Source organism: Daldinia childiae (genome assembly GCF_008694065.1).
Source record: "Daldinia childiae strain JS-1345 chromosome Unknown Scaffold2, whole genome shotgun sequence".
NCBI classification, from domain to species: Eukaryota; Fungi; Ascomycota; class Sordariomycetes; order Xylariales; family Hypoxylaceae; genus Daldinia; species Daldinia childiae.
The window spans coordinates 2,113,589-2,122,936 of NW_022984643.1; the positions used below are offsets into that span (position 1 = coordinate 2,113,589).

General features: G+C 46.9%; 3 protein-coding genes across 3 annotated transcripts; 2 read left to right on the forward strand and 1 right to left on the reverse strand.

Annotated features, from left to right (window-relative positions):
* Positions 1 to 1,024: 1,024 nt before the first annotated feature.
* GL218_01491 (uncharacterized protein) lies at positions 1,025 to 1,628 on the forward strand (the record flags this gene model as incomplete). Its single annotated transcript, XM_033577963.1, has 2 exons — positions 1,025 to 1,138; positions 1,200 to 1,628. 2 exons carry the CDS (start codon positions 1,025 to 1,027, stop codon positions 1,626 to 1,628), a joined length of 543 nt encoding a protein of 180 aa, XP_033439171.1.
* A 1,070-nt stretch (positions 1,629 to 2,698) lies between these two features.
* GL218_01492 (Alpha N-terminal protein methyltransferase 1) lies at positions 2,699 to 3,813 on the forward strand (the record flags this gene model as incomplete). Its single annotated transcript, XM_033577964.1, has 3 exons — positions 2,699 to 2,925; positions 3,222 to 3,572; positions 3,678 to 3,813. The coding sequence occupies 3 exons, from the start codon at positions 2,699 to 2,701 to the stop codon at positions 3,811 to 3,813; spliced, it is 714 nt and encodes a 237-aa protein (XP_033439172.1).
* A 185-nt stretch (positions 3,814 to 3,998) lies between these two features.
* Positions 3,999 to 5,715, reverse strand: GL218_01493 (Regucalcin; the record flags this gene model as incomplete). The annotated part of the gene is made up of 2 exons (XM_033577965.1): positions 3,999 to 4,510; positions 5,229 to 5,715. The coding sequence occupies 2 exons, from the start codon at positions 5,713 to 5,715 to the stop codon at positions 3,999 to 4,001; spliced, it is 999 nt and encodes a 332-aa protein (XP_033439173.1).
* Positions 5,716 to 9,348: the final 3,633 nt, after the last annotated feature.

A 9,348-nucleotide genomic window follows, 5' to 3' on the forward strand; every position in this document is an offset into this window, starting at 1 on the left:
GCATGATTCCGGTAACCAAATAGCAGGTCTATATTATAGGGTTCACAATAATAAACTGGAGATCTTAAGACAGAACCTAGGACTGGGGATTAATAATAATAAACAGCTAAGATGTCTAACTAGAACCATAATATTTAGCCCACCGGACCTCATCGGTGTTAGGAATGGCAAAGTCGGCTCGTCTTCGAAGCTAATTCCTCCCCAGGTTTCCAATCTTCTATTAGTTCCACATCTAACGTCCTCATACTCACGTCATGGCCTGACCCAGCAGAAGGAAAAGCGATCCATATATGAGCCCAACTCTCTGGGTGCGATCCAAGTCTAGTTGGGCCAAGACTCAGGATCGATACTTTGAGTTTACGTTACCAGGAGTCACCTTGTTCCAGTAATGAAGTTATACAGGTGATGATTTCATATACCTATCTTAACCTACAAACAAGCTTTGACGGATGTCGCGGAAGACTATCCATAATTAATAATAGTCCTCACCGATGTCTTGCCCGTGGGAGTTGATCTTCAACACCTAGCACCCGCTGTCTTGGACGGTTCCTGGCAGTGTCTTGGCTGCCCTTGCCACGGGAATGGCGACGAACAACTGGGTCGATTAGTCTAGATGTCTAAAGAATGTATGCTTATTATACAGACTCTCCACACACGCCAACTATAACCTCCTAGATACCATTGGAGGTATTGAACCATTCCATCATTAACTTTATGTACTTTGCGTAGAGTCGCGTCATAGTACAGTTGTTTATTGTACATTGGCGTGGTAGAGGTCCCTGCACGCACGCCCTTGCGATGGCATATCGTTGTCGTCAATATTGAACTCAAAATGTTTCTATATACTATTGCAAGGGAGCAGGTTATACGCTACACGTTCGAGGCCCTAGCTTCGGGAGGGCTATAAGAAGCTCATTTATCCCCCCCCCATATTCACCTATAATTTTTCTGTATCTCAATATCCATTCCCAGTCTTCTACAAACAGATCAATACTATACTACACATTCATACATTACTATCAATATGCAAGTCACCAAATCTCTCCTAGCAGTCTTTCTGCTCCTCGGCTCCAACGCCTTAGCCGCTCCTACAGCCGCGGATGCAGTTGTACCTCTCGATGAGCGCACTGCCCTTGAGGTTAGTCCCTTCCCCCCTTCCCCCAAGCTCTCATATAACCATACTAACACTACTTGTCAAGGCTAGAGAAGGCCCTGGCTACCACGGAGAGGGCGGCAACGAGGATGACCTTAAATACAAAGCTTCGTGGCGCGGAGGGCACCACTGGGGCGGGGATCACGGCCATTACCCGCCACACAACGAGCATGGGGGCATGGACGGCAAGGATAAGGACCATGAGCACTCTCAGCCGTGGCCGCGAGAGGGAGAGCATAAGGGAGAGCACAAGGGAGAACACAAGGGTAAACACCACGGAGAAGAGGGTGGTTACGGCGGCGGTTACGGTGGACACGGTGGTGGATACGGTGGCGGTTATGGCGGTGGTTACGGTGGCGGACGCGGTGGTGGTTGGGGCGGGAAAGGAGAGAAGAGAAGCGAGGGTAAAGGTGAGGGTGGCGGGGAGTACGGCAACCATGGTGAAAACGGGTATGGTGGTGGTGGTTGGGAGTAAATTAAGGCGATAATTGTATGAGTGTATGATTGAGGGTCACTGGGAAAACTGGAAAACTGGAAAATCAAAATGGGATTAAGGACGGCTTGGGTGGGATGATTGATGAAGGATATGCCATGGTCATGGTTACTTTTTAACTATATGTACATTAATGTTTCGATTCTGTAACGGATTTTCAAATTATTTCTCTTCTATAAAATACTCATCTTTGATCGTTGGAGTGTGAGATGACTTGGTAAATTGTATAAAGTGTTTACATTGAGTTGTCGAATATAAATGTAGGACTTGAAGTTATTAGTTATTTAATATTGGAAGTTAAAAGAATACTCCCCATAGTCAGTTATTCACATATAAAGTTTGACATATGTATTAAAGCCTACACATACACATTCAAGATGTACTTTATTAAAATAGTCCCGCGGCTAAAAGGCACGTACATCCATATATGCATGTCATATTTCCACTAGCGCCCTTTCCCGTCGCTATATATGTAGGTACCTAACGTATAAAAACGATCTCTTATAGGTACCTGCATTAGGCATTTCTTCGTTTCGAAATGGCAAGGGGAAGGAAATGCTACCTCAGGATGGCGAGTTAGGCAGTTGCGCATTACATCGAGTTACACGAGATCTACACGGGAAAGTATAGGGGGGTGGGTATCCTACCTTACCATTGACCTTACCACCTTACCTTAGGTAGGTTAGGAGGTATCCAGGTATATTAGGTAAGTTTAGGTGCAACCATAAAGTTCCCACTATAAATCCCTAGCCACGTGATGCCCAAGAGAACATCACTCCTCCCTCTTGTGCAGTGTTCTTTCTCTGCTGGTGAAACAACGCAAGTATTGCGAAACAAGCTTATACGGTGCCAACTGCCTGCTTTGTGTCCTTCTTCTTACCTTACACGTGTAGTACGCCATGGAATCTCAATAACACAAACTTGCATTTTCTTATAACCACTGTTGTAAATTTTCTCTGGATAAAAATCTTTTCTAGACCCCCTCCCCCCCTTTTTTAAAAAAAAAACTATTTAGAGGAACAAATTAAAGAAATACAACACTTATAGACAAGATGGCTCCCTTTGGAACAAAAACAGATGCCCCAGACTCCCTAATAAGCGCTGATGACGGCCGCAAATACTGGTCCGGCATCGATCCTGACGTCAACGGCATGTTGGGCGGGTACCCTGCCGTCTCGCGCGTCGACTTAAGAGGCTCGCGAAGCTTCTTGGCTAAACTTGGCTTGGGCCGTACCAAGGGCGTCAAGGCTGTAAATAGGGCGATGGAGGGTGGTGCAGGGTAAGTATTTCTACTTGTTGGTTGGCTGTCTTTGTTGTTTATGTTGACTATATCCTCCCCTTACTTGGCCCCTTTTCTGATATTTTCTATTTTTATTGCTTTTCCATATTTTCTTGTTTCGCGGTCTTAATCCCACCTCCCTATAATGTAAATGTCTCTACGCCGCGCGCATACGTAGAAGTTATAATAAGAATATTGTGGCAGTGCGAGGGGCTGCGGGATGCACGCACGGGTGCGAGGCGTATATGTATACCTAATATAAGGTATATATAACAAGTAACTAATAATGGCCGCAGTATTGGACGCATAACGCAAGGGCTACTTCTCGACGTTGCAGAGACAGTCGACATCGTCGAGCCCATCGCCAAGTTCACAGATGCGCTCGAGGGCCACCCGGGAGTAGGCCAGATCCACAACGTTGGGCTTGAGGAGTGGCGGCCTGACGATGATGCTGAATACGACCTCATCTGGAACCAGTGGTGTCTTGGTCACCTGACCGACCAGCAGCTTGAAGAATTCTTAAGACGATGTAGCGCCGTGCTCAGTGTAGGCGACGACGGGAAGACGAAAGGGGTCATCGTGGTAAAGGAGAACCTGAGTGCGTCTGAAGAGGACTTGTTTGACTCGGAGGATAGTAGTGTTACAAGGTAAGTGTCTTCTGGTGGGCGTATTTAAAGTGTTGTTTCGTTACATTCCTTCAATTTTCCATGGACAAGTAAGCACCGTAACTAATAAATGGTGCTATATCATAGACGTGACGAGACATTCAGGCGCATTTTTGAGGAGGCAGGATTACGCATAGTTAGGACAGAGATACAGCACGGGTTCCCTCACGAGCTATACCCTGTTCGAATGTACGCATTGAAGCCTAATAAAGCTAATAAATGAGTAAAATATCTTAATAGTCCTTTTATAATAAAGCCTTAGTAATGTTGATTTCTTCATTTCTTCTCGTTGATCACATGTAAGAGCTACATATGTGAACATGATAAAATTCTTATATTTCTTATTACCTACGCCCATTTATTTATGTTGTCAATCCCAACTTAGACCGGCCTATCGTCTTCCAAAACTCAAGACTCCGGATCCACCGCCTTGTTCAGCTTGAATAAGAAAGGATCCACCCCCTTAACACCGACATCAACCCTAAATAGTGCACCACTAAGTTCAACCTCTTCGGGAGTTCCCTCACCCTCCTGCATTCCCGCCGTCGTAATAAACAGCTCCGTACCGACGAACTGGGTGCACGTGGTGTTCTTGGTAGGCAGCCTAATCTCACCAATAAGCTTTCCCTCAGGCGAGATCTTCAATACACGGCTCTCGCCGTAAACAGCCTGCCATAAGTTCCCCTCGACATCGACACGGAAGCCATCAGGCTCACCGGGACCGTCGTGCAAGTAAAATGCGCGCTCGCGAGACACCTCGCCGGAGCTCTGGTCGTAGTCGTACGCGTAGATGATGCGCTCGGTCGAGTGCGTGAAGTACAAGGTCTTGCCGTCCGGGGACCAGCCGACCGAGTTCGGGATAGTGACCGGGTGCCGCATGGACCGCGCCGTGCGCGTGCCGTCGAAGAGGAACACGGAGCCTGGGATAGAGACGGAATTGGTTAGTTTCGCCAAGTTGTGCCTTGCCGCGCATAACATAGGTAACATAACATCATGTAAACGTCGTGTTGTCTGATACCCCACGTCGATCTTACAACAACAATAGTAAAGTAAAAGTAGCACTACCACCTCCGCGCGTGCATCTACAGACTAGACTCGTTCCGTCTTCCCGTTTTTTTTCCCCTTTTCTTTTGCTGTCCCTCTTTCTGCACGCCCCTCTTTCGCCCGCTCATCCATGCACGTACATACATACATACATGGCGTAGCACTGCAAACTGCAACGTATATCACAGGACATATAATAGCCCCGGCCGTGCTTGTTAACCGGGCTGCCGGAGACAACCTCCGGCCACGAGCATTACATAATTGAGACGCTTGCCGGGAAAAGAGTAGAAAATGATATAACGGGAAGTTTTCAGGGCTGATTTCCCTTTTCAGAAGTTCATGCGCGGGGACGGTCTTAGGACAACATCCCGAGCCATGTCCTTGAGGGCACAGGAAATGGGACGAGGCTCGGTTCCGCCTTCCCTTCCCCATCTACCCCTCTTCGGTGTAAGCATCACGAGGGGACGAGTGCCGGGGGAGAAAAAGAAGAAAATAAGGGAGAGAAGTAAAAGGAGGACTTGGGAAAAAAGTAACGGGACTAGATAGAAATAATAATAATAATAGTAGGGACGAGAGCAAAAAACCTAAGCTCACCTTCGGGCTGCAAGTCGTAGCCGAAATCAGACATAGTACCGAGCCAGAAGCGTCCATGAGGATCAACTGCGCCGTCGTTGCTGCGCAGGCGCTCGTTGTCCTTGTCGGCGCTGAACCGCGTAATATACTCGTAAGCGCCGGAGCGGCGATCCAACACGGCGAGGCCGTACTTGACGCCGATGAGGATGCGCTCGCGCGGGTCGACGCCCTCGATATCCGCCGTGACGGTCACGGGGACGTCGAGTTGGATAGTCTCGACGCCGGCGGCGGGGGAGGCCGAGCTCGTCGGATCCACGTTGGGGTTCGGGTTGGGGTACGGGATCTTAGCAAGGTCCACGGTATGCACCCGCTTCTTCTTGATGTCGACGAACCGCAGGCTGTGAGTCGACTCCTCGTAGTACGGGCCCTCGCCTAACCCGCACCGGAGATGTAAGTACGGCTCCGTGACTTGCCATTGCTGTGGCTTGGCTTCGACAGCGGCGGACATATTGAATCTCCCTATCTCCGTTCTTTTTTTTCTTTTTTCGGGGTATTGAGTTTCCCGGGCCCGGAGCGTAGATAAGAAAGAAACCCCTTGTTTATTTGTTTGTTTGCTTGCTTGCTCGCTTTGACGCAATAATTGGTGGCGCGGATGCAGCGTGTTAGCAGATATCCAATGTCTCGGATATCAAGTAAGGGATTGTGAACTTGACTTCCCAAGACGATGGAAGCTTTAGGACGGCAGGGCGGCAGGGCGGCAGGGCGGCAGGGCGGGACTCGGATTCGGAATCGGATGTCTCAACTAGGTAGTTACCTTAGTTAGTTACCTAAGTTAGTTGGTTTAACTACCTGTTCTTTGACGATCTAGGCTTTAAACCTATTGTTAGTGGCTCGTAGAGTTTCCCACGTTATACAATGCAGCATCCACGAGAACCAACGACTAAGATTCTTTATCACTTTAACTTTTCGAGGCTTCAAGAACTATAGGCCAAGTAAAAAGGACATAAATAAATAAAAGGGTTTTTTTTTTTTTTTGCGTCATGATAAAAACCTATCAGACATTATCATGCATTCTACGAAATACGGGATATGGAATACGGAAAATACGGGCCTGATAGCCGTGAATTGAGGCCGAAGTCTTCTTCAATCTAAGAGTTTGGCTTTCGGTGGCTTTCGGTCGAACCGTGCCGACGTTGATTTATCTTCTGCCGGCTATTTCTCAAGGCCATTCCTTTCCTTCGCTTGACGGATGGATATGACCCGTTGTCGAATGCGACGTATAGGTAGCTGCAGATAAATCACTTATAACAGTGTGCTATACCTAGAACGTAACGCTATCTTACGTTATTCCAAGAATGAGACGGAATGAACAAGCGAGAACTTCATATATAAAACATATCGCATCCTACTCGAGCTGGCTTAGTTGCATATAAATTAATAAAAATGTCAAAATAGCCTTTCTACACCTAGGAAAGGTAGTAGAAAAATTCAATACTAGGTACTATCCGGTTCCCCTGACCGAGACCCTTCAACTTTGAGTTTTCCTCCCTGCGCCAACAAGGCGCGAGGCATCGAATGGAGAATACAGCATGAATACTCATGGGCGAAATAGGAAATAGACACGCAGCCACGCGAATATTTGTAGAATAACTTACTAGTAGTTTTCGCGAAGTGGTCCCAACGAAGGAACAATTGCCTAAAATAGCGACTATAGACGGGCGGGTTTATGACCCGAAACTATGTACAAGCTGCATTTAGAGAGGGTTGGTGACCGCTTCTTACGAATAACGTGGATACACGACAGCAAGGTGGCGTGGAAGAAGCTATTTGGTTGTAGATAGAGAAACTGGGGAAACGCATCATAGGTGCAGCTAAAAGTGAGGCAAGGTATGTAAGGTATGCAAGTGGAAACTTGTCGGTGTAGAACATCGTGAGTGAACGGATCTCCCCTTGTGACCACTGGCAAGCCCGCTAGTTCTGTTCAGGAGAGCCTCAGCTCCTAGACGCATCGTATGCATGAAAGATGCACCCTATTAGGAACCTGTCAGGAGCCTGTCAGGAGCCTGTCAAGCGGTCACGTCTTGTCCGTAAAAAACTAGTAGACCTGGGGACGTGGACTCGTTGGCCGACTGGATGGATCTTGGCCAAGGCCGTTCTAGCTGAGCGGACTAGAACAAACGAAGCGGTCGAAATTGTACATAAGCTGGATTCGAGCCGTTCCGCGGCTAAGCCACAAGCCGCCAAATTGACGAACCACATGATCATAGATTGATGCGCGTAAGTTTCTTTCCAGGGAGTTCTTCCAGGGAGTCTTCCAGAACAAAGTCCCACATCCTATCTAGGATTAAAAAGAAAAGGGAGATGAGAAAATAACAATAGGCACTGTCTATTATGAAGCTAGAGGGTAATAAATGACGCGCGAGGGAGCTCCACTTGACTTCTGTAATTATGTACGATGGTTGGCTGTACACCACCAAATCCTTGCTCAAGCTCAACGGGCTGAATGGGGTCGTGATTGATCGATGTCGCTCTCTAAGCTTCGTAATAATAGCTCAAAGAGGGCAGATCCCCGTGCGGTATGTTTGGTAGCGATTATCTTCGACAATCTACGTATCACTGCATCGGCACTGACGCTGATGATAATAATGACGATATTATATGAGTACGTACTTTATACATAGTAGTAGCACAAGAACGTTGCTTAGCTGTGGGGGTACTGTCTTAGACGCGATGAGGCACATTAGCCATGTGTCGATAAGACATGAGGAAGAGCGTCAGAGTCCGTGGGAGTCATGGCTGATGCTACATAATATGTATCGTTATAATATATGTATGCATTTCTACTGCACATATAATGCGCACATAAAAGTCCACAAGAGGAAATCCGGTTACGCAAGTGGATTGGTGGCTCACCGCTGATGCTAATGTCGCCTGGGATAGCGATCATCTGCGTCTGTATGTGTATATATGTGTTATATGTGTATGGCGCTTGTTTATTCGCACTTCGACCGGCCAGACTATCGAAATCCATAGCCATAGTATGGCGACAAAAGTGACAGGTAATTTTTGTGTTGCATTGTAAAAGCCTTGGAAGCTGGGGCTAAACTGGTCACGAAGCCGTTTTGTAATGGGTAACACGTACTGTAATGTAATGTTTTGATCCCTGTTCCCCGAGCTTGCAGGATGCAGTTTATTAGCTGCAGCTGTGCTCTGCATGCCATACAGGATACATTTTCCAGAATCTGATGAGAATCTCCAAGGGAGGCACGCGAAAAACGGCCCCCCAATTCAATCTCCAGATCCAGGTATGGACCACTCGGCAGTCCAGGCTCCTGGGTAACTTAAATAACGGCCCAGGGTTCGTTGTCTATTTTCTCAACATCCCATAGACGAGGCGTACATATATCGTATTAATATCAGCGTAATGGATGAGTAAGTATCTACGCAAAATCAATAGTCTTTCCAGTAGCACGTTTTTACAGGTACTTACTGAGGTAAATTAGGTACTTCTGTACCTAATGTAGGTAGCTACATTTATTAGTGTACCTGGTTAGCTGATATTCGTAAGACGATTTTGGCACGTCGTGATAGATATTGTGGAATTATCACGTATAAATCCACAAGAGGACTTCTCTCAATCAGAGGAAGAGGTATCACGTATCAAATATTTGGCTGAGTCTGACATGCGCTTTAGGTACTGGGTAGGTATTTTGAAGCGCGAGCCACCAATATCAGAACTGATGTCGTATGATTGAAGCAACTCGGAACTTGGGTCCTCCATAGATAGTTCGTGGCGGAAGGTCGTCATTCTTCCCGCTTGTGGCGTATGAATCATTTTCTTGACTATGTACCACTGGTAAATTAAGTCCGGGTTAGATTAAAGCAATGATGCTATCTTAAGCTACCAGGTTGTTCGAGCAGTCATACAAAGTTTAATGCAGCGCACTGTGCTTATGACCCTGATAAATGTTGGTCTCGACTCAGGTGAAGTATCGTTGAGAGTTGAGAAAAGTGACAGGTAACAAAGCATTCTTTGCAGAAGGCCAATTTAATGAGGTGAGATAATCTCAACTGACCCGGTGGCGGAACATGCAGATTACTTCATTCCACGATGCCTTGGTCCCTGTTCCTGCATTGGATG